General features: G+C 35.5%; 1 protein-coding gene across 1 annotated transcript; it reads left to right on the forward strand.

The window, feature by feature from the left end:
* Window positions 1–317: 317 nt before the first annotated feature.
* On the forward strand, window positions 318–22,023 carry LOC144980870 (uncharacterized). The gene is made up of 2 exons (XM_078928753.1): window positions 318–379; window positions 16,041–22,023. Exon 2 carries the CDS (start codon window positions 17,346–17,348, stop codon window positions 19,356–19,358), a length of 2,013 nt encoding a protein of 670 aa, XP_078784879.1. The 5' UTR covers window positions 318–379; window positions 16,041–17,345; the 3' UTR covers window positions 19,359–22,023.
* Window positions 22,024–23,612: the final 1,589 nt, after the last annotated feature.

The raw sequence follows: 23,612 nt of genomic DNA on the forward strand, positions 1-23,612 counted from the left end.
AGATAGATAAACAGATAGACAGATAGATAGATAGACAGATAGATAGCTAGTGATAGATATAGAAAGAAAGAAAGAAAGAGAGAGAGAGAGAGGGGGGGGGAGAGAAAGGGAGAGAGAGACAGAGAGAAAGAGAGAGAGAGAGAGAGAGAGAGAGAGAGAGAGAGAGAGAGAGAGAGAGAGACAGAGAGAGACAGAGAGAGACAGAGACATAGAGAGAGAGAGGTGGTGGTGGTGGCGTTGACTGATTGATGACATTTAACGATGCACAGAGAAGGTGTGAGCATGAGAGGCATTTCTATAGCTATGGGTTAGAGTTTGTTGATTCAACAGCATTTGTCATTCCTTGCCAAGATTATCGTTTCATTCCATTCACGGAGGGGTGAGTTGGATCTATCTATCTATCTATCTATCTATCTATCTATCTATCTATCTATCTATCTATATATATATATATATATATATATATATATATTATATATATCTAGCTATCTATCTATCTATCTATCTATCTATCTATCTATCTATCTATCTATCTATCTATCTATCTATCTATCTATCTATCTATCTATCTATCCAACTATATATATATATATATATATATATATATATATATATATATCTATCTATCTATCTATCTATCTATCTATCTATCTATCTATCTGTCAGTCTATCTATCTCTGTCTATCTATATATCTGCCTATCTATCTATCTATATGTCTGTCTATCTATATATCTATCTAATGATCTGTCTATCTATCTATCTATCTATCTATCTTCTATCTATCTATCTATCTATCAATCTATCTATCTATCTATCTATCTATCTATCTATGTATCTATCTATCTATCTATCTATGTATCTATCTATCTATCTATGTATCTATCTATCTATCTATCTATGTATCTATCTATCTATCTATCTATCTATCTATCTATCTATCTATATATATATATATATATATATATATGTCTGTCTGTCTGTTTATCTATCTATCTGTCTACCCATCTATCTGTCTATCTATCTATCTATCTATCTATCTATCTATCTATCTATCTATCTATCTATCTATCTATCTATCTATCTATCTATCTATTAATTGGGTGATTTGTTCTCACTGAAGTCACTCTATCATATTATAAACGTTAAAAGTTACGCATAGTCACGATTCATCTGGCTGGTGGAGTCGGGGAGTATTTAGCCTAAAATGACGTGCACGTATTTGAAGGTCTGATAACCGAACGCAATTTTGGACTTAATCTATCATATAATGGATAATATTTTGCGTTGTATTTGAGCTGTATTTCCATTACAATAATGGGCCCATAACAGTTTGAATTACTAGACCTGCAAAGAAGCACACATTATATTGATGCTTAGCGTTTATTTAAAATACTCACAACATCAGCCGGAAATAGCGCACCCAATACAGTAAGTTTATAGTCTGGATAATACAGTTTAGTGAGAATAACTCATAAACATCCTTGTAAAAAAAAAAAACAATAACAAAGACCAAAGTGACGTCAATTTCTTTCTATCTATAGATAGAATGCGGTTGGCCAAGGAGTTCACAACATTGCCATCCGGAAGTATAACGGACCAACACACAAACTCTGTGTAACCATGAACTTTTATAGTCTGGTTAATACAGTTTAGTGAGAACAACTCACAAACGCGGATGGCAAAAACAATAACAAAGGCCTGAGTGACGTCATCTTCGAACTATCTATAGAACGAATGAAGTTGGCGTCACTAAGTTATTTGTTATTGTTCTTAGACAGCCATTTAATGATGAGTTCTCACGAAAATATATCAATCAGACTATAGATAGTTCGAAGATGACGTCACGCAGGTCTTTGTTATTGTTTTTTGCCATCCGCGTTTATGAGTAATGCTCACTGAACTGTATTAACCAGACTATAAACGTTCATGGTTACACAGTGTGTTGTGTGTTGGGCCGTCATACTTCCGGATGGCAATGTTATGAGCTTCTTAGCCAAGAGCACACAATTTTTAGATAAGAAACTGAATTAGTGACCCATCGTCTCAAAACGGTATTATGTCCAAATGGACTAAATGTTTGAAATTGAATTTACAGACACAAATATAAAACGTTAATTTTTATTGTTAATGGTGGAAATTAATAATAATAATAATAATAATAATAATAATAATAATAATAATAATAATAATAATAATAATAATAATAATAATAATAATAATAATAATAATCCTTTCTTTTAAAAATATAGCCTTGTGGAGAACATTGTGCTTATTTGAGTCAATAAAAAAATTGATACGGCGCACAACTCTACTGAAAGATTTGAAAAATAGAAATGTATTTTTTACAGAAAAATAAACAGATAACTTGATTGCCTTTTATAATTTAAAGTCACTTTGAAAGTTCGTTAAGTCAAACAGATATCATAAAAAATTTACCGAAGACACTAACACTCTCATGGCCACACCCTCAACTCTATCTGTCCAGTAGAGTCCTTACTTCCGTTGTGTTGATTTAGCGGTGATCAGTGTTGTTATGTAGTAGTGTGTTCTCATTGCGTCTATGTTTGTGTGTGTGTGTGTGTGTGTGTGTGTGTGTGTGTGTGTTGGAATGTGGTTGCGTGGAAGAAAAAAAAAAAAGGGGGGGGGTGTTTGCTAGGAACTGTCAGATTGGCATTTTTCAGCAAATCGTGGCATTCATAGTGATATAATTTACTTGATCACATGACAGTATTCTGATTTACAGAAATTTTAAACAAGTTTCACCGATTAACAACATCAACTAATATTACTGCTGATATTACTGTCGTTTTTATGCCATCGATGTGATAATTATTGCCCTGGGAAATATTTAGTTAAGCGTTTCGGCAAACTGTCAATTGGTTCTGTCTAGCTTCTAGCCCGAACAAACCAAAAATAGACAGATTCGGGGACTTGATATTTTTTGCGTCTGCTTCAGATTTTCATTTGACCTCATATAAGTTAAGTAAAGGGGAGACATTCCGAAAGCTCCTACATCCCCAGTATTCATTCAATTTGTATTTTCACCGTTGATCTTTTGTCAGGTGTTTATTTTTTGTCATCATATACAAGCGTTTTAAAAACTCTAGAACAAACCTTGATAGATTTGTGAAAGTTTAAAATTTCCTAATTTGACCATTGTTTTGATTCTAGACCGCCATTTTAATTTGTGAAGTATTGAAGGTAGTGCAAAGCATTCCCAAGTAAAGCGTGGTAAAGACTTGCGACTTATTGATATTGATATCTACTGACTGATAAACTAAAATCATGCCGAATAAAGCATGGCAGCGACGACAAGCACATCGATTAAAATGTGCATCTAATCGTAATCAAGCTAATCAAGAAAATGATTCTGGCAATATCGAATGAAAATAGTTCTTTCCCCGCGAAATTGCGGGTGTTTTAAACTAGTAATAATAAATGAATGAATATACCTGCGCTATCTCTGTGGACGCTTGCCGTGAACCATGTATGTGATACTTCGAGTATGTCAGTTTGATTTTAGTATCCAGTTAGTAATTTGTTTCCATAAATCTCTGTCCAGTGCGAGTGTTCTTAGCTTTTGAAGGTCATTGTGTCTGGTAAGATGCTGAGGCAAACAATGTTTCCTTTTGTTGTTGAAATCAGTTCTTCGGTTGTTGTTTCTACTGATATTTTTGAATGTTGTTTAAAATGAAGTTGGGTGTACACCCTCTGGCTCCTTGTGTCTTGATTCAGGGTATTCGAAAGGTTCTATGTGTTGGCCCTAACCCTAACCCTAACCCTAACCCTAACCCTAACCCCCTTTGTACAATTTTCTCTAAGAAATTTTAAACTCTTTCAACTATTTGTTTGTCATCACAGATTACTTTACCCTCATCATCAGATATTATAAGACGACTTTTTTCGTTTCTTTTTAATGTTTTTAACAGCTTTGAATATTTTCATACTGACTGGGACTGTTTCGATTACCATTGCCATGTTGTCGATTTGGCTTTTGTCATTGACTGTATCTAGATTGTGCTTTGGTTTTGTGCATCGCTTGATTTCTCTGTGTTTTCCATTCTCGTATTAGTTCTTCATTGTGGCAACTGTTAATATTGAGTCTAATAATTTGCTTTTTTTCTTCGAAAGGTGTTGGAAGATTGGACGGAAGTTCCCTTTGAAATTCGTTGATTTTGTAAGAGTTTCTACAACAATGAAATGGATCGAAATGATATTGATCAATTTCTAGTGTTGTAGGGCAGGGTTTGTTTCCGCATTGATTTGTATAAGCTCAAGTTCTTTTGTTAGTTTGTTTTTTAATGCATTATGTATAGCTTCATCTTTTAGGCTAGTAAAACAATATTAATGATGATGATAATAATAATAATAATAATAATAATAATAATAATAATAATAATAATAATAATAATAATAATAATATACAACAGGTTTTAATCCGTTAATTTAAAACAAAGCAAGAGAATACATAGCGCCTGTAGACAACACGAGTTGAAACAAAGAAACACGGATTTAATTACTGACTACACAGTGCCTAATTACGTATTCAATTTTATCCGCCCTGTGTAAATAATACTCGAGACGCAAACGCCAAGGCATATGTGACCCATCGTCTCAAAACGGTATTATGTCGGAACGAACCAAATGCTTAAAAGCCGAATTAAGTGTTAAACTGGTCAACAATATAAATTGCTGGCATTAGTACCCTAAAATATGGTATCCATTCTCCTCTATAAAAAATACAAACTCAACACAAGTTTGATATTTCTTGCTATAAATTCAATTTTTAACAGCTTAACCATCCCGACTTAATACCGTTTTGAGACGAAGGGTCACATATTTCATCAGTACCAATTTTCTTTGTTTAGAGCCACGCTTCTCGCAGTTGATGGGCGACGTGACACCAGACTATTGAATCCAATACTCTTCAACAGTCGTAACGTCACTTCCTTCCTAATGACGCATGGTAACTTAGTAACACTGGCTCTAAACTATCGGAACAATGGCGGACGCCCGTATGAAATATTTCCCCGGCGAGCATAAAAGCGTATCCAGAGGAAAAAAACACATACATTTGATCATGTTTTGACTTTTACACATTCTGATCACAAGGCATATGAAAAGTTCTAGCCAGCATATAGAATAAAAAGTAATGATTTTCTTTGTTTAGAACCAAGATGGCCGCCGTTGCCGGGCGGCGTGACATCAGACTACTGAATCCAATTACGTATTTAATTTTTGCCGCCCTCTGTAAATAATACTCGAGACGAGACGCACGTGCCAAAGCCTATTTCGTCATTGTAACAGACAATTGGCAATGACCTTTATAAAACTCTATCTCTCTCTCTCTCTCTCTCTCTCTCTCTCTCTCTCTCTCTCTCTCTTAGCTGAAACACTCAGTTCTTTTCAACAATCAACGAGGATGAAGCTTCAACTTTTCTACGTAATTATGAGTTCATATTATTTTTTCATTTTACTTCGCATAATATTAAGCCAATTGATCTATACGAGTGAAACCAGGTGCCATTATGTTGTCATTATTGTTTATAGCAATCGTGTCGTTGGAAAGTGACATTCTATTCATACAGCTGGAATAATCAAACATTATAGTGAAAAGAAATAGGTATTTTATTGTGTTTATTGGTTGTATGAGTTTAAATCGAAAATAAATACTCACCAGTTTGCCCGTCCGATCGATCGTGCCAACACAAAATACTTTGTGTAACCTTAAACTCAGACCTTTGACGATTCTTCTCACTAAAAAAGTATCAATCAGACTATATAACAAATAGTTTTGTTTGTTTGTGCGTTTCATCTGACGAGCAGATGTGAGTATTTTAAAAAACTCATTGCATAAATATATAATTTGATATAATTGATTGATATAATTTAGTGAGAAACAATGACCCAAGAAGTGGTCTAAAACAATAACAAAGAGCCGAGGACTTCGACGAATTCAACTTATAACGATCATGTGATGGGAGGCCCATACACGTCACGTGTTCTACCGGGGGACAGGCATGTCTGAAGCAGACCGTAGTGAAATCGCAATATGTATGGCCAAATAACTGGACGACAAGCCGAGGGACGTCGGTCGCTCGCAAATTCTGTCTAATAATAATAATATTAATAATAATAATAATAATAATAATAATAATAATAATAATAATAATAATAATAATAATAATAATAATAATAATAATAATAATAATAATAATAATAATAATAATAATAATAATAATAATAATAATAATAATAATAATAATAATAATAATAATAATAAATAATAATAATAATAATAATAATAATAATAATAATATAATAATAATAATAAAAGAAGAAGAAAGAAGAAGAGAAGAAGAGAAGAAGAAGAAGAAGAAGAAGAAGAAGAAGAAGAAGAAGAAGAAGAAGAAGAAGAAGAAGAAGAAGAAGAAGAAAGAAGAAGAAGAAGAAGAAGAAGAAGAAGAAGAAGAAGAAGAAGAGAGAAGAAGAAAAAGAAGAAGAAGAAGAAGAGAAGAAGAAGAAGAAGAAGAAGGAAGAAGAAGAAGAAGAAGAGGAGGAGGAGAGAAGAGGAGAGAGGAGAGGAAGAAGAGAAGGAAGAAGAGAGAGAAGAAGAAGAAGAAGAAGAAGAAGAAGAAGAAAAGAAGAAGAAGAAGAAGAAGAAGAAAGAAGAAGAAGAAGAAGAAGAAGAAGAAGAAGAAGAAAGAAAGAAGAAGAAGAGAGAAGAAAGAAGAAGAAAGAGAAGAAAGAAGAAGAAGAAGAAGAAGAAGAAGAAGAAGGAGGAGGAGGAGGAGGAGGAGGAGGAGGAGGAGAAGAAGAAGAAGAAGAAGAAGAAGAAGAAGAAGAAGAAGAAGAAGAAGAAGAAGAAGAAGAAGAAGAAGAAGAATGCATATCATATTATACAATTACCATTGCTATTAGTTTGAGACGGATACCTTTTCAATAGTTAAAATGCTATCAAGATAAAAAGACGTGCACTTATTGCAGTTCTGATAAATCAATTCATTATGTGCGGCTATGTGGTCTAAAGGTATGACACTCGCTTTCGGATCGGAAGGTCCTGGGTTCCAGCCTCGCGCTTTACAACCGCATAGTTGAGTCCTTGGAAAAGGCTCTTTACTCACATTCTCTCACCGAACTCAGGTGTAAAATGAGTACCAGGCCATTAACAGCGTTGTCTTTGTCCGAAAAATTGTAATATCGCCTAACAGGCGTCATGTCCGGTCCTACATGTTAAATGTTGCTGTTGACCAGGGACCCAATGTAAAGCGCTTTGAGCACATTTAGTGGATATTGCGGTATATAAAGCTCAAATTTTTTTTTGAAGAATGGCAATGGAAATCTCTAAAAATGATGCAAAATATTGTCCATTGCCAATGTCAAACTAGGATTATAACCGAGTTCGGATGTCAGACCTGCATATATGTACATGTCGATGTAAATGTTATAAATGTACATTAAAAAAAGAGATATATATATATATATATAAATTTATTAAGAAATCATAAATAAATAATTAAACAGATAAATAAATCTAAATAGTAGTAGTAGTAGTAGTAGTAGTAGTAGTAGTAGTAGTAGTAGTAGTAGTAGTAGTAGAAGTAATAGTTAGTAGTAGTAGTAGTAGTAGTAGTAGTAGTAGTAGTAGTAGTAGTAGTAGTAGTAGTAGTAGTAGTAGTAGTAGTAATAGTAAAAGTAGTAGTAGTTGTAGTAGTAGTAGTAGTAGTAATAATAGTTGTAGTAGTAGTAGTAGTAGCAGTAGTAGTAGTAATAGTAGTAGTAGTAGTAGTTGTTGTAGTAGTAGTTGTAGAATCACCCATGTTGTCCAAATTGAACAAACTGGGGGTTAACTCACTCAACCCTAACATCGACTATATCCGTAGTTTACCCAGGTTACTTTTACCCCATGCCTATTTATTACATTCTTATGAGACAAATTACAAGCGTAGTATCAAAGCTAATGTTTTTCGTTTTTACATGTTAATGGTCGTTGAATAAAACAATCTCTGTATATGCTCATTTTTAATACATTTTTTCCCCAATTTTGAAAAGTAGCAAAAATGTCTAGGATTGAGTGAGTTAATAATCTTGCATGTCCAAAGAAAACAAACAAAACTACTTGAAGCGGGCTAGAACTTGGGACATTCCCATTCACAGGTGCAAAGCCTTAACATTTGGGGGAATTTTTTTTTCTTGTGTTTTTCTTTCTGCTTTGTCTGGCATTGTTTATTACACACGTCGTTCTATTTTTAGATTTCTAATGCCTTAATCACCCGGCAACCTCAACCTATGGTGAAAAGTGTTAATTATTTAAGTTTTTACTCTAAACTTTTCTCACCAAGTTAACAAACACGAGATTATGATATTAACGTTGTTGCTTACTACAGCCGTTGAGCATTACTGTCGGTGTCAAAAACATCAAATTTATGATCTGGTTGTAACGTACACTATCTTATAGATCGAAACTTTACAACCGACTTATCGAACTTCACGTTTTTATCATACTCTGTACAGACCACAAAGGTCCCGATAGCTCAGTTAGTAGAGCACTCACTTCACACGCAAAGGGACCGAGATCGATTCCTGGTGAATTTGAAACATTTCATTCCCTTCTGAACCCCCTGTCCGCACAGCAGTGATTGAGTAGCTGGTTATGTTAGATCTGGTGGAAAGTACTTTGCGATAGACTAGCGTCCTATCCAGAGGATAGCAAGAAAATGCTATTGCCTTGTTTCGCGCAATAGAAACCGGGATAAACCTCGGCTCTTTTGGTCTAATGGCCCTGAATCTGAACGACTAATGCATGGACCACACCGGTTTGCTTGCTTTAGATTTTATTTTGTAATGTTTTGTTTTGTTTCGTTGTTATTGTGTGTTATTTTTGTTGTCTTTATTATTATTATATTATTATTATTATTATTATTATTATTATTATTATATTATTATTATTATTATTATTATTATTATTATTATCATTATTATTATTATTTATGATTCGCCACATCTGAACTGTGTTAGAGTCGTTCCTTCCCTTACCGACCATTTCCCCGACCGACCAAATAGACAAGACACGAAGAGTGTTTGTTTTGTTACGTCTTTTATTGAATGACTTTTGGTTGTAATAACCCGATTACATCATCTACGAAGATTGCTTCCGCCATTACAAACTGTCAAAATAGAATATTGTAGCGAAAACTCACTCAAATCGACAACTTTTGTTCAGGTAAGATGAAAATGTTTTGCACGTCGTCCGTCCTTAAAGACAGATAACCACGCATCTCGGACAATCGTCATAATGTAAACAATCGCAGTGATTGGTAGACACAGCAAACTACACAGGTTTTACTGTCGATGGTATGTATTTAAGTAAAATACCCACTGTTCTAATGATTGATCAATAGATAGAACGAAGATGACGTCACTCTGGTCTTTGTTATTGCTTTTTGCCATCCGCATTTATGAGTAATGCTCACTAAACTGTATTAACCAGACTCTAAACGCTCTAAGTTACACATAGTTTTGTGTGTTGGTCCGTTATACTTCCGGATGGCAATGTTATGAGATTCTTAGCCAAGTGCATACTATCTATAGAACTAACACATAAAACTATGTGTAAATTGAAACGTTTGTGATCTGATCGAGAAAATCGTGTGATAACTAGTCACCCATTTGGCGGTATAAAAACAATAACAATGATCATAGAGAGGTCGATTCCAATCACGTTACTGTTTATAAACAAATAACTATGTTTGTCCGAGCACGTGTGAGGTGTGTGTCACAAATTCCATGTTTTGATTGGTCAAAAACCTACTGGTTAATTGACAAATAAGTCAATTGTAACTCTTCTAACGGTAGAAATACATTGGATGGCTTAAAACTGCCTCCTGGGATCCATCTATATTCAGGCATTACTAGTATCAAATCGGTGTTGAATCTCTATTGTGCCTTGAAAACAGTTTGGGCGGTTAGGGAAGGGTATTTTCGCATGTCCCTTCCCTTAATGACACCAAACACTTTAAATGGGTCTTTAAAAACCCTACCAAACACCTTAAAAAGTTTTATGTTGTTGTTTTTTTTTTCATTTCCTGGACCTAGATGTGTAAATAGTTGCTAAACAGTTTGTCGTTTAACAGTAATTGCTAATAGGAAGGCAGAAAAAGAGGCTACAAAGAAGACTTAGTAGGAAAGGACAAAATAAAGCAGAGAGATTGGCGCTGAAGCAGAAAGGGAGAGGGAAGGGCAAAAAGAGAAAGACAGAAATCATCCTGGGCGAAACTAGTCAGAGACTCATATAGAGGTTATCCTGGACGATGATTCATCATGTTCATCAGATTGCTTCAGCAATGGAGAATACAATGGCCGAATTAGTTGCGACCAATGCAAGCGCTGGTTACATAAAAAAAAAAAAATAATAAAAAAACAATGCTCGGGCAGCCAGCGTGATACGATTGAAGCCCTTGACGAGGAAGGGCTCAATGAGCATTTGTATCAATTTGCTATTCGTTTAAAAAATAAATCTACATGTCATGTCTTGTCCTCATCATTGTTACTATATTAATGTTTCCTTGCCAGGTAGACATTGTTAAGCGCCTCGAGCGAGAATTTTCTGCTGATTTTGTTTTGGGTTTTTTGTTGTTGTTTTTTTGTGTATGTGTGTGTGTGTGTGTGTGTGTGCTTTTTTAATGGATAAATAATAGTCTTACTTACTGTATACTTACGATGATATTTACAGTACAATCTTTCGTGTTATTCATTTAATTTGAGCTTTATATCAAATTGTAGTGCATCATAATAAAGTTCCCTTAGTGGTAAGATCGGGTGGTCGGTAGGGGATCGGGCTTTGGTCGGTAGGGGAAATATGGAAAAGAATGTGGTCGGTAAGGGAAAAATATATCACATATCTAACACCACTAGAACATGGATAATATTTATTGCCGAGGATAATACATGGATAATATTTCTTGCCGGGGATAGAACATGGATAATATTTCTTGCCGGGGATAGAACATGGATAATATTTCTTGCCGGGGAAAAGTCAGTTGACAACCCAAACTTGCCAACCACCATGTCTTAAGATTTTGCGACATTGCTCTTTGAAAACGGTACAATTTATGGTGCTTGTTTTGGACAGATTATTTCCCTTGTTCTCGTAAGGCATGACAATGCTCTTAACGGACGGAAGGGGACGGAACTACTCTATATTGGGATGAACTAGATGCCAAAAAAGCTAATATATTATTAAAATAACCAGAAATGTAACATTTTACTTTTTGTCACGTTGAGAAATTGTATTTATTCTCCTTAATCAAACATAATCAAACACAATATTGATAATGGCGGCGCTGCTCTGTGGCGACACCCGGTTACACTGCTCTGTGTCTGCTTATTATGTGCATACTGGACGTTTTGTGATTTCATTTTCTATTGATATGGTATATAATGTGAAGAACATGTAATGTTCAACGTCATGAACTGGTTTTATGTGTTGATTATCCTGTTATTTGTATATTTCGAATCGGCTTCTTGTCAACAACACAGTGATAGGGAACAAATTCAATATGGCGAAAGGTATGTTTACTTGACCTGTGTCACTGTAACATAAAAGACGCCTACACATCAATCTGTAAACAACCGATCTCCAACTCCGATCACAACACAATACACCTGATACCAACATATGTGTCCAAATTTTTTTTTAAAAGGAAAACCAATCATTAAACATTAAAACGTGTGGTCGCAAGATGCAATAGACTGTCTCAATTCTTGCTTTGAATGTACGATGTGTGATACATTAATAACACTAGATGGAACAATTGATGAATGGACTGACGTGGTGTCAAGCTATATAACATTCTGTGTTGAGTCATGTGTTAAAAAGAAAGAAATTAGAATTTTCCCAAACAACAAACCATGGGTAACTAAATGTCTGAAATATGCCTTAAATGTAAAGAAGATCGCATACATGAGCGGTGACAGAACACAAACACACGCTAAAGAGAAAGAACTAAAAATCGTCATTAAACAAGAAAAGGAAGCGTAGATAGGTGCAAACGAAAAATGGAACAAAACCTAAAATCGGGAAATTCCGTGAAAGCGTGGGAAATGATTCGGGAAATGGGAGGAGCAGGACCAAAGAAAGCCCGACTCCCATATGTGAATACACATAATATAGATGTTGACGAACTCAACGACTTTTACTGCCGCTTCGACACGTGTCTAACAACAATCGACACGGAATCAACTTCAACAATCAACAGAAAGCCACCCCCAGAACTAGAAGAAACAGTTGTGGCGGAATTATTTAAATGTTGTAAGGAACGGAAAGGTTCCCGGTCCAGACAACATACACGGTCTCATATTTAAATACTCCCACAACCAACTGGCGGTGCCTTTTACACAAATATTCCAACGTTCCGTCGTCTGTACCAGTGCTGTGGAAAACGTCCGTGATCGTGCCAGTATCGAAGAAGTGCTGTCCGGTGGCGTTCAACGACTACCGACCGGTTTTCCTGACATCAATTGTGAAAATGCCTGGAAAAATAATAAAATGCGAGCTTCTTCAGACAGTATACCACTCAAAAATACTGGAGAAACACCAATTCGCATACCAGCATTTGCTCAGTGTGGGAGATGCGTTACTGACCGTAATGAACGGAGTGGGGAAATATCTCGACAAGAAGTCTTCAAATCTGGAGAGGATACTGTATGTAGACGTAGACTTCTCATCAGCTTTTATTTTAACGCAATGAACACTGCCACGCTGTTGACCAAACTACGTGCCATAGATATACCAGACTACCTGGTTGGTTGGTTCAGGAGTTTTCTAACACAGACCACAGTGGGTAAAGATGAATGACCATGTCTCAGGTATGAAACATCTCTCAAATGGCTGTCCTCAGGGATGCGTAAGCTCCCCAATTCTCTACATACTATACAATAATGATTGGAGAGCTTCATTTGAAAACTGCCAGGTAATGAAATATGCTGATGACACTGCCATACTGGGTCTCATAACAGATAAAGAATCTGAAACCAAATATTTTAATCAAGTTAATAAATGTGTTGATTGGCGCCAGCACAATTTTCTTGAATTTAATACCTCAAAAACTAAAGAACAAATTTTTACCCACAGAAAATACGAACATTTTAAACCTGTTAAAATAGGAAATGTTGATGTAGAAATTGTAGATGATTTTAAATACTTGGGCATAACGCTTAGTCACAATTTGAATTTCAAACATCATATCGATAACTTAATCGAGTTTATATGTAAAAAAACTAACACAAAGAATGTATATTCTGAGAAATTTAAGATCCTTTGATGTCAGCAAAAAGACCATGCTGCAAATTTACAACTTCTTCATTATGAGCGTTATTACGCTTGGCATAGTGGATGTAGGGTAAGAGAAAAGTCGAAGATAAATAAACTTATCAAAGAATCGAGTAAAATAATAAATTCTCCTCTAGATGGTGTTGAGCATTTGCATCAAAAACTTTTAATTAAAAAAGCTGTTGTTTAAATAAATGTGAAAGAACAGGATGACAGGAACTATGTGCGTGTGTGTATGTATATATATATGTATGTATGTATGTATGTACGTATGTATGTATGTATGTATGTATGTATGTATGTATGTATGTATGTATGTATGTATGTGTGTATGTATGTATGTATGTATGTATGTATGTATGTATGTACATGTGTTTGTGTATGAGAGAGAGAGAGAGAGAGAGAGAGAGAGAGAGAGAGAGAGAGAGAGAGAGAGAAGAATGGAAAACTGTTCATTGATATGTTTATGTGCGTGCGTGTGGGTGAGTGTGATTGTGTGTGTGTGTGTGTGTGTGTGTATGTGTGTGTGTGTACATGTACTCATGTTATTGTGACATTAGAGAGTATGATTAGGACTTAAAAGATATTTAGAGTATAATAGTATTAATATGTGTAGCTTAGTTACATATGGGAGAAACAAAATTGAAGTAACTCGGCTCCTTATAGCTATTTATGGCCTGCCGCTTTTTATGAATGGTTTTCACTGAATGCTAACGGACGAACTTTGGACGTTCGGGATTGCATGCGATTTTGTGTATTGGTATGTTGTGTCCTGGCTGGCGGGTTTTTTTTTAGCATTTTGGACAAACTCACAGCATCAACAGTTATTCCTCACATACAGAGAAGATAGATAAGAAGGAAAGAAAGAGCGATAGGGGATGGGGGGGGGGGGAAGAGAGAGAGAGAGAGAGAGAGAGAGAGAGAGAGAGAGAGAGAGAGAGGGGGGGGGGGGGGGACAGGAAAGAGAGGAAATTTGATGTGCAAATCTCATTATCTCATTTTGTGTAACTTTACTATAACATAATTTCATGTTATGTATATAACATGGAGATATTACTATTTCTGACATAAGCGTGAAAGAACAGAGAGATAGAGATAGATAGATAGATAGATAGATAGATAGATAGATAGATAGATAGAGAGGGAGAGAGAGAGAGAGAGGGAGAGAGAGAGAGAGAGAGAGAGAGAGAGAGAGAGGGGGGGGACCACAAGCTTTCCCTCTCATAGCTTGTTTCAGGAAAATATTATAATATGGAGAATGATGAAGATGGTGATTTAGGGGAATGGTGAAAGTGATGGATTGTAACGGACATGTTAGGAAGGTTGTTGTGATGATGATGATGATGATGATGATGATGATGATGATGATGATGATGATGATGATGATGATGATGATGGTGATATTGTTGTTGATGCCGTTGATGGTGACAATGACTACGATGTTATTAGTGAGCATGTGTGAGTGTATCTATGTCAATATATTGTATTATTATAGACGTGTAATCAAATGACAAAATGCCACTGGTTTGAGGACAATAAAGATATAATAATATTATTATGATAAAGAAAATTCTATTTTCTATTTCTATTTCCTGTCCCATCATTGGTTTTGTTTATTCACCTTAGCTACGCCATTCGCACATATCTCATTCATCCTTAGTGTTTTATTCATCGTACTTTGTTGATAAAGGGGAAACCCACAGTATCTGTCTTCGTCTAATAAATTGATGCTTACAATTCAATACGTATCGTTGTTTTTTTAATCAAACATAGAAACTTATAGCTTATATTTTTTTAAACTATAAAACAGATGCTATTGATTTTGTTCTTCATGTGTGTCGTTGTTGGTATTGTTTTTGCTGTTAATGTTCTGGTTCATGTCGCTGTTGTTTTGAGTATTTTCGTTATTGTTGCTGGTTGTTTTGTCGTTGTTGGTATTGTCATTGTTTTTGTTGTTGTTATTGGTACTATTGATGTTGTTATGTTGTTGTTATTGTTGGTGGTGGTATTGATGTTGTTGTTTGAATCACTATTGTTGTCGTTGTTCGTAATAGTGTTTTTGTTTTTGTTCATGTTTTTGTTGTTATTGTTGTTGCTGCCGTTTTACACAACGTTATGTTTGAGTATTTATGATTGTGGTATAGAGTTACCCTCAAATCCATAACGGTTCACATGAACTATCGCGACTGTAGATTGGTATGTGAAACTGAAACCAAAGGCTATCAGTGTTGATAGTTTTTTGGTCAATGCTGGAAGATAAGCTGATAGTATTGATAGCGCTTGATTTTCCTTGCCGCATGCTTTTCTTTGCTTATTGATGACATGTGCTTATGTTAGATTCTCACCATTTTTGTTCGCCAAATGAATCGTGTAACAACCCCCCCCTTCCACAATAGTAAAAAGACCTTAATTATGTGTTCCATGCCTAAACCTGATAAACCTCAAAATAATACAGCTGAGAAAATCAAACATAAAGTTACACGGAAAACAATAACTGAGTGTCTTTTGTGTTCAGACAAAAATGCAATAATTTTTTTTTCTACCAATTATGCAAAGTTGAACAAATTAGTAAATAAATTAACACTTATGAATATTATATTTTTTACATAAATGTTTATTTTTCCAAGATAATGAGGCTTATCAAGTTCTTGCATGGGGACACAGAATTATTTGAGTTATAAATCATCAATTCATTTATTTTAATTTCAGATTGCGGGAAAGATATTTTGGACCTATGACAGGATAAGCTCTGCCTGACTTGACAAAGCATCTCTGTAATTGGCAATGGACTTATGAAGATTCCACAGCAAAGGATTGTGATCAACAACCATCGCCTTGAATTATGCAATTGGGATATCCGTTTTCATAAAAGATCTCCTTACAAATGTCGACACCATTCACCCTCTGGAGGTTGAACATCCTAAAAGTGCACATATTATTATGACACCGTGAAACGTATTGAGCGTGGTGGATCCGTGGAAATGATTTGTTTAAATGTTTGTTTCATATTCTAAAATCAAACGAGCACTGAATCGGAAAATATGTTTGATTAACATTGAATAGAATGGTGATCGCTTTCTAGATTTTGGACACATGTAAATGGTTAGTGGACTTATAATTTATTTTAAATATATTTTTATGTTGATTTGTTTTATTAGCATATAATTAAAGCTGTTTTGTTCAGCAAACACCCACGTAAAACATTATCGCCTGGAAATGATATAATGTTATGTCACAACAAAATCGTGCTATTTTGCTTCATTTCAACTTGGATTAAGCTGTGACACCATTATCCTCTGACACAAGTGTCATTCTCTAATGACAATTGACATTTCATCCTTGTAACCAGGAGATAATTCTATCTGTCACTGTAAACCTCGACCTTTTGTTTCTGGTCGAAATACCATATGATTGTGACCTTTTACGTGATCGAATAGTTTAACTCAATATAAAAAAATGGACAGGTTGATGATCTCGAATCCGATATATTAATCCCTATTTGGTTTTACGTTTTAATACTTATATACAATATGACTTACAGATGAACATGAAGTATTCCAAGGGGTCACAAAGTTTTTAAAATGGTGAATTGTCGGAATTTGTTAAATGAAGAGAAAAAAAAGTCATAATGACCAGATTTCGGTAGATTAAGTGTTTTAAAAATACAGAAACAGAACTCGCTCTCCTAAATGAAGGGATATATTTTAATTTGAATTGTATAAGTTAAGCTTAATATGTAATCTTTATCACTAGGCTTATCCCGACATAATATCATTTTGATAACAATTAATACTTACGTAAAGAATGATAACAAAATAGAGACTTACACTAAATAGACTCCTATCAAATCATTGATTCTCCTACGGATACCACGGTAGCTTCGTGTCAACGCTGCTAATGGACAGATCATTGATTTAAATTGACGTATATTCCTATTCAACAATGGTCGCCTAAATAACTCCATTTGACTGCGTCGGACTTTGAGTTTCAATCCATTTTACGAACTGAACCAAAATGGCAAGGTTATTCAGGAAGAAGCTATGTCAGATCATTGCTTTGGGGATTGCGCTGTCGTTGTATTTTGTCGTGATGTCCAAGATCGGCCTATCATCAATGGTGATTGTCGTTCCCGAGTCCCCGGGTCTAGTGGTTAAGGAGAAGATGTTGTTCAAGTCTGAACACAACACGTCATTTTCCTTGCAAGATACAGCCTCGTATCTCTACAACCAATACTTGACTTATATTAAAACACATTCACAGAATACGAACGATGATGGTTATAGAGTTAATGAAAGAATTTGGAAGCTTCCTAGGTTCTGTCAAAATCGTGGATTTGATAAAAAAGCTATTTCGGAATATCCCAAAACTTCAATTATTATCTCTATGATTGACGTCACTGCTGACGAAGCTTTGTTGCTCTTAAGTAGAATATTACGTCATACTTCTGAAGATCTTATACCAGACGTTATCATTACAGCTGACGTCAAGATGAATACAGTAGGTAAAGACGTAATAGAACAAGCAATAGATACGTGTTCGATATGTCGTTTGTACTTCTTAAAAGGCACCATTCACCAACACAGAAATTTCGTCGCTCGTTTCGCTCGTGGGTTAATCCTTATTTTCGTAGATGCGAGAATCGAACCTTCTTCGAACTACTGGTTAGAACCTTTGATTTTTGAGGTGACCTTTAACCCGACAGCAGTGGTTTCACCACATTTAAATCTAAGAAATAGGAACACAGGAGTTGTTAGTGAAGGCTTGACACGGATAGGTCTGACCTGGGATATGGAGGATATACGTATTCCAGTAACTCCAGAACAGAATAAAATACTCCAAGAAGAAAGAGCATTCTCCGTCAATCAAACCTCAATTCTCAAGGAAGTTTTTGCTCTTAGAAAAGACTATTTTATTGATTTGGGTCTATTAGATTTATTTCCGCCGTCGAGTGGTGGAGAACATGTATCTTTTTCTCTCAAAGTGATAAACTGTGGCGGTGAAATTCTAACAACGTTTTGCTCTCAAGTGTCTTTAGATAACATTCCAACTAATAACTTGAGTCAAATTCAAAGACATGGGAGAGATTATACGAGTTTATCATTCCCGGTGAATCAGGAAAACCTTTATAACTATTATGACAGCAACAGCATTGTGTGGCTGGATGCTTACAGCTCAAATTTGTTCTCGGCCTCAATACACAGACAACCCCCAATATCGGTCATCAGAAAACTAAATATCGAGATAACTACATCTAGAAGCTACCAAGAGCAACTCTCCTCCTCTAGGATAAGTGGAGAATCTTATTCACGAGCTTTAAAAGCAAAGCTCAAGACAATGGAATGTGAAACAGCCAATTATCGATATATTTTAACAAAATATCAACCGCAGATGGTCACGATTGATCGAAGAACTCAAAAACATGGATTTATCAGAAGTCTTGATGGAATGTACGCGTTAGGAATTGATTTCCATCCAGTTTTACCTTCAGAACTGCTAAATTCTGGGGATTTCAATCGAGCAAAACGTGTCTTTTCTGTAAACAACAGGCATAAATCAGAGTGGCCTGCCCTTGTTCTCACCAGAAATTCTAGTCAGTGGATTGGTCCATTTGCCTACCATCAGGGATTGATTCAATATAGGCATATGTGGTGCGTGGCCGTTGCTAATAATAATAATAATAATAATAATAATAATAATAATAATAATAATAATAATAATAATAATAATAATAATAATAATAATAATAACGGCCTTACAATAAAACCTTGTAAAATTGGTACAACCTCTCAAATGTTTATATTCAAAAATAATATTTTGAGGTGGGCGGGAAATGGCGCCAAAATGTGCGTATCCGCGACTCCCGCTGGTGCTGCTACAGTTGTAGAAGGTGACAAGGGAGATAATTCTAACATTTCACATGATCTGAGATTAATACACTGTTCTGATATTGATATGAAGATAAGGAATGGTCTAGGCTATTACTTTGACTTATTGAAGATTGACGTCGAATTTATTGAAAAAACATAACTGATGCTGTGATTTTATCCAAAAATATGCGTTTAACCAAAAAAACTCACAACATCCGCCAACCGGATATAACGTACCAACACGCCACCTTGGACGTGTATAGATAGAATGAAGTAGACGTCACTCATGTCTTTGTTATTGTTTTTTGTTTTTTTTTAACCATTAACAACGTTATCTCTGTTGGAGAAATTGTAATATCGCCTGACAGGTGCTATGTCTCGTTCTACATGTTACGTGTTGCTGTTGGTCAGGAACCCTTTGTAGAGCGCTTTGAGCATGTTTAGTGGATATTGGGCTATATAGAAGCTCAGATTGTTTTTTTTCTTCCATTGAAAAAGACACAAAAGTTCGTATTTCTTATAATTTTAATTCTTAATTCAATTTCCAAGGTCTAAGTCGTCCCGCATGAAACTATTTTGAGTCGACGGGTCACATATGTATGTTATGTTTTCTTAAAGAGACGTGCACATATTTGCAGGTCTGATAATCGAACGCAATTATAATGAGCTTGTTTTAACATTGTTGTTTAGGACAACATTTTACGTAGGTTTGAGAGTATTTCCATTTTTTTTTTAAATGGAGCTTTTGTATCGCGCAATATCCTCTAAGCGTGCTCAAAGCGCTTTTCAACGGGTCCCTGACCAACAGCAACACGAAACGTGTAGAACGAAACACGACTCCAGTTAGGCGATATTACATTTTTTTTCCCGACAGAGACAAAGCTGTCAAACGGCCAGGTACTCATTTTACATCTGAGTACGGTGAGAGAATGTGAGTAAAGAGCCTTTTTCAAGGACTCAATTATGCGCCGAACGAGGCTCGAACCCAGGACCTTCTGATCCGAAAGCGAGGGTCATACCACAAGACCACATAGCCGCACATTACAATGAGTCCAGAACAGTTTCGGTTATCAGACCTGCAAATAGGTTCACGTCGTCTTACTGGGTGGGGTTCCTGACCTCCCATAGTGATCAGGGAGGCACTTATTGTGTCTTCTATCTCATTATATCTGGGTGGGGTTCCTGACCTCCCATAGTGATCAGGGAGGCACTTATTGTGTCTTCTATCTCATTATATCTGGGTGGGGTTCCTGACCTCCCATAGAGAGCAGGGAGGCACTTACTGTATCTTCTATTCCTCCCCCCCCCCCTATATCTGGGTGGGGTTCCTGACCTCCCATAGTGAGAGGGAGGCACTTACTGCGTCTTCTATTCTATCCCCCTATATCTGGGTGGGGTTCCTTACCTCTCAAAGAGAGCAGGGAGGCACTTACAGTGTCTTCTATCCCCCTATATCTGGGTGGGGTTCCTTACCTCTCATAGTGAGAAGGGAGGCACTTACTGTGTCTTCTATCCCCTTATATCTGTTTTCCAACATGCTTTCTGTTTTTAACGTTTTTAAGGGTTTTACGGTGCTTGCAACACATTTAGGTCATATCAGCGCCAGTAAAAAGGGAAAATATAGGATAGTAAAAAGTTATAGAATTAAAAATAAAACACCCAAGAAAAGGTAAGACGAAGGGGAATGGTACAAATAGGTAATTGATGTAGATTCCAAGAGTATACCATCAATGTACATAGTTTGAGATCACCTAAAAGTCTCATCCAGACACGAGCACAGGTCCCTACTAAGAGGAATACACTCAAATGCGTACATTATAAATTCAATACAACAAATAAAATAATAATACATAACAGAGAGATGATTTACAAGGAAAAAAATATAATCTCCCAAAACAATAACTATACATTTGACTGTTTCCCCCTCAGTCAAGGTTTCCGACCAGGGCCTGGACAAAACCAAGTAATCTCATTCCAAGATAAAGACAGAAAGCAAGTAACAGATAATGGGGGATAGAAGACACAGTAAGTACCTCCCTGTCTGTTTTTGTCTTGAGATGAGATTACTTGGTTTTCTCCTGGCCCGGCCAGATACCTTAACTGGGAGGGAAACAGTCAAATTTATAGTTAATTTTGGGTAATGATTTTTTTTGTCTTGTCTCCGTTATGGACTGTATTGTGTTGTGTTTACATTTTATGTATGGTTTGTAAACATTAGAGTGTATCCCTCTTAGTAAGGACCTGTGCTGGTGTCTGGATGGGACTTTTAGGTGATCTCAAACTAAGTACTGTGATAGTGTGCTCTTGGAATCTAAATCTGTTTACTATTTAAACCAATCCCCTTTGTCTTACCTTTTCTTGGGTACTTTAGTTGTTATTCTAGAATCTTTTCACTATCCATTTTTCTTCCTTTTTACTGGCGCTGATATGACCTTTGTTATGGTGTATTAATATTAGTAATACAATTTTAAAGGGCACTAACTCAATAATAATAATACACCATGGTGCATTATTATTTTTGAGTTATTGCCCGTTGCAATTGTATTACGTATATTACACCATAACAATCTTAATGCGTTGCAAGCGCCGTAAAAACCCCTAAAAACAAACAACGTCGTCTTAAAGTATTATGGTAATGACAGTAGATTTATATATCTAGCCCTTTACACCTAAGCCTCAAGGGTTTTATTGTTATTTTATCTGCCGTATTATGGAAAAATACGTATTTAAAACTTCGACAACAAAACTCGTCCTTCAAACATCGATCGAGTCAAATGACCCTCATCTTGTCAAAAAGTTTCAAACCTGGGACTCAGATAAATCACGCGAGGTCCCGGGTATGAGAGTTTTTGCTAAGATGAGTGTCATTTAAATCGATGGATGTTTGAAGGACGAGTTTGCTGGACAAATAAATATATATATATATATATATATATATATATATATATATATATATATATATATATATATGTGTGTGTGTGTGTGTGTGTGTGTGTGTTTTCCCTGAGTAGGGCAGTCAAGTGGTAAATGGAATGGAGCTACCTCATAGTATTCTATGAATAATAATAATATTATGTTGAAATGGACATAGAGGACAAATAGGGAGGTAATCCAGGGTGGATTTTTTTTCATTGATATCGATGACACCTAAAATCGATGCTTTCCCTTGTTAGCAACTTGTGAACTGTTTCTACTCTATATTTTAATCAAATCGATTTTTATTTAAGACTTTGTGCCCACCCTCACCTACCCCCCCCCCCCCCCCCCCACTCCCCCCGCCTCAAAACGGTATTAGGTCGGGGTGATTTCGATCATTCATATCGTCAAACTATGAAACAGGTTCAACCCAGGACCTTCCTACCCGAAACGAGTGTCATACCACACGATCACATAGCCGCACAATTTAACGACTTATTGAGAAAATTAGACATAATTTCTTAACGTTATTTAAACATAAATCTCAAATTTCTGGTAATTTCTACTTAAAACTCCATTTTGGTACCTTGTGCGGCTATGTGGTCTTGTGGTTTGGCACTGGCTTTCGAATCGGACGGGTGCTGGTTCGAGCCTCGCTCGGCGAATTGTTGAATCCTCGGGAAAGGCCCATTACTCCCATTCTCTGTAAAATGAGTACCTGGAGTTAACACGATTGCCTTTGTCGAAAAAAAAAAGGTGTAATATCGCTAAACAGGTGCCATGTCTCGTCCTGCATTTTAAGTGTTGCTGTTAGTTGGGGACCCCTTGTAAAGCGCTTTGAGCACATTTCGCGGATATTGCGCTATCAAAACGTTCGAGTCATTGAAGAAATTAGACAAAATTTCTTACGTTATTAAAACAAAAATCTTAAATTTCTGGTATTCTTTACTTTAAACTCAATTTTTGGTGCCTAATTCAATTCGACATATTACGTTTTGAGGTAAAAGGTCACATTTCTAAGTGCAATATAATGTATTTTATTTAATTTGTTTTTTGTTTTTTTTTTCTTTTTGGGTATGATATTACATACAACAATATTTGTGCCTAGATGAGATATGATTGTCATTTATACATGTGTCTTTTGAACCTGCCTTTGTTTCAGGGTTGAAAGAAAGGGAGAATTGAAGCGAATAGAGAAAAGTGAAGTTGTATGTATGTATGTATGTATGTATGTATGTATGTATGTATGTATGTATGTATGTATGTATGTATGTATGTATGTATGTATGTATGTATGTATGTATGTATGTATGTATTATTATTATTATTATTATTATTATTATTATTATTATTGTCATTATTATTATTATTATTATTATTATTATTATTATTATTATTATTATTATTATTATTATTATTATTATCATTATTGTCATTATTATCATCATCGTAATTATTAGCACTGTTATTGTCATCACCACAATTATCAACATTATTA

This window comes from Berghia stephanieae, chromosome 10, assembly GCF_034508935.2.
Source record: "Berghia stephanieae isolate SIO BIC M18660-M18661 chromosome 10, UCSD_Bste_1.3, whole genome shotgun sequence".
NCBI lineage: Eukaryota > Metazoa > Mollusca > Gastropoda > Nudibranchia > Aeolidiidae > Berghia > Berghia stephanieae.

Coding starts and splice junctions, on each gene's coding strand:
- LOC144980870 (XM_078928753.1), top strand. CDS start 17,346: ATGGCAAGGTTATTCAGGAAGAAGCTATGTCAGATCATTGCTTTGGGG.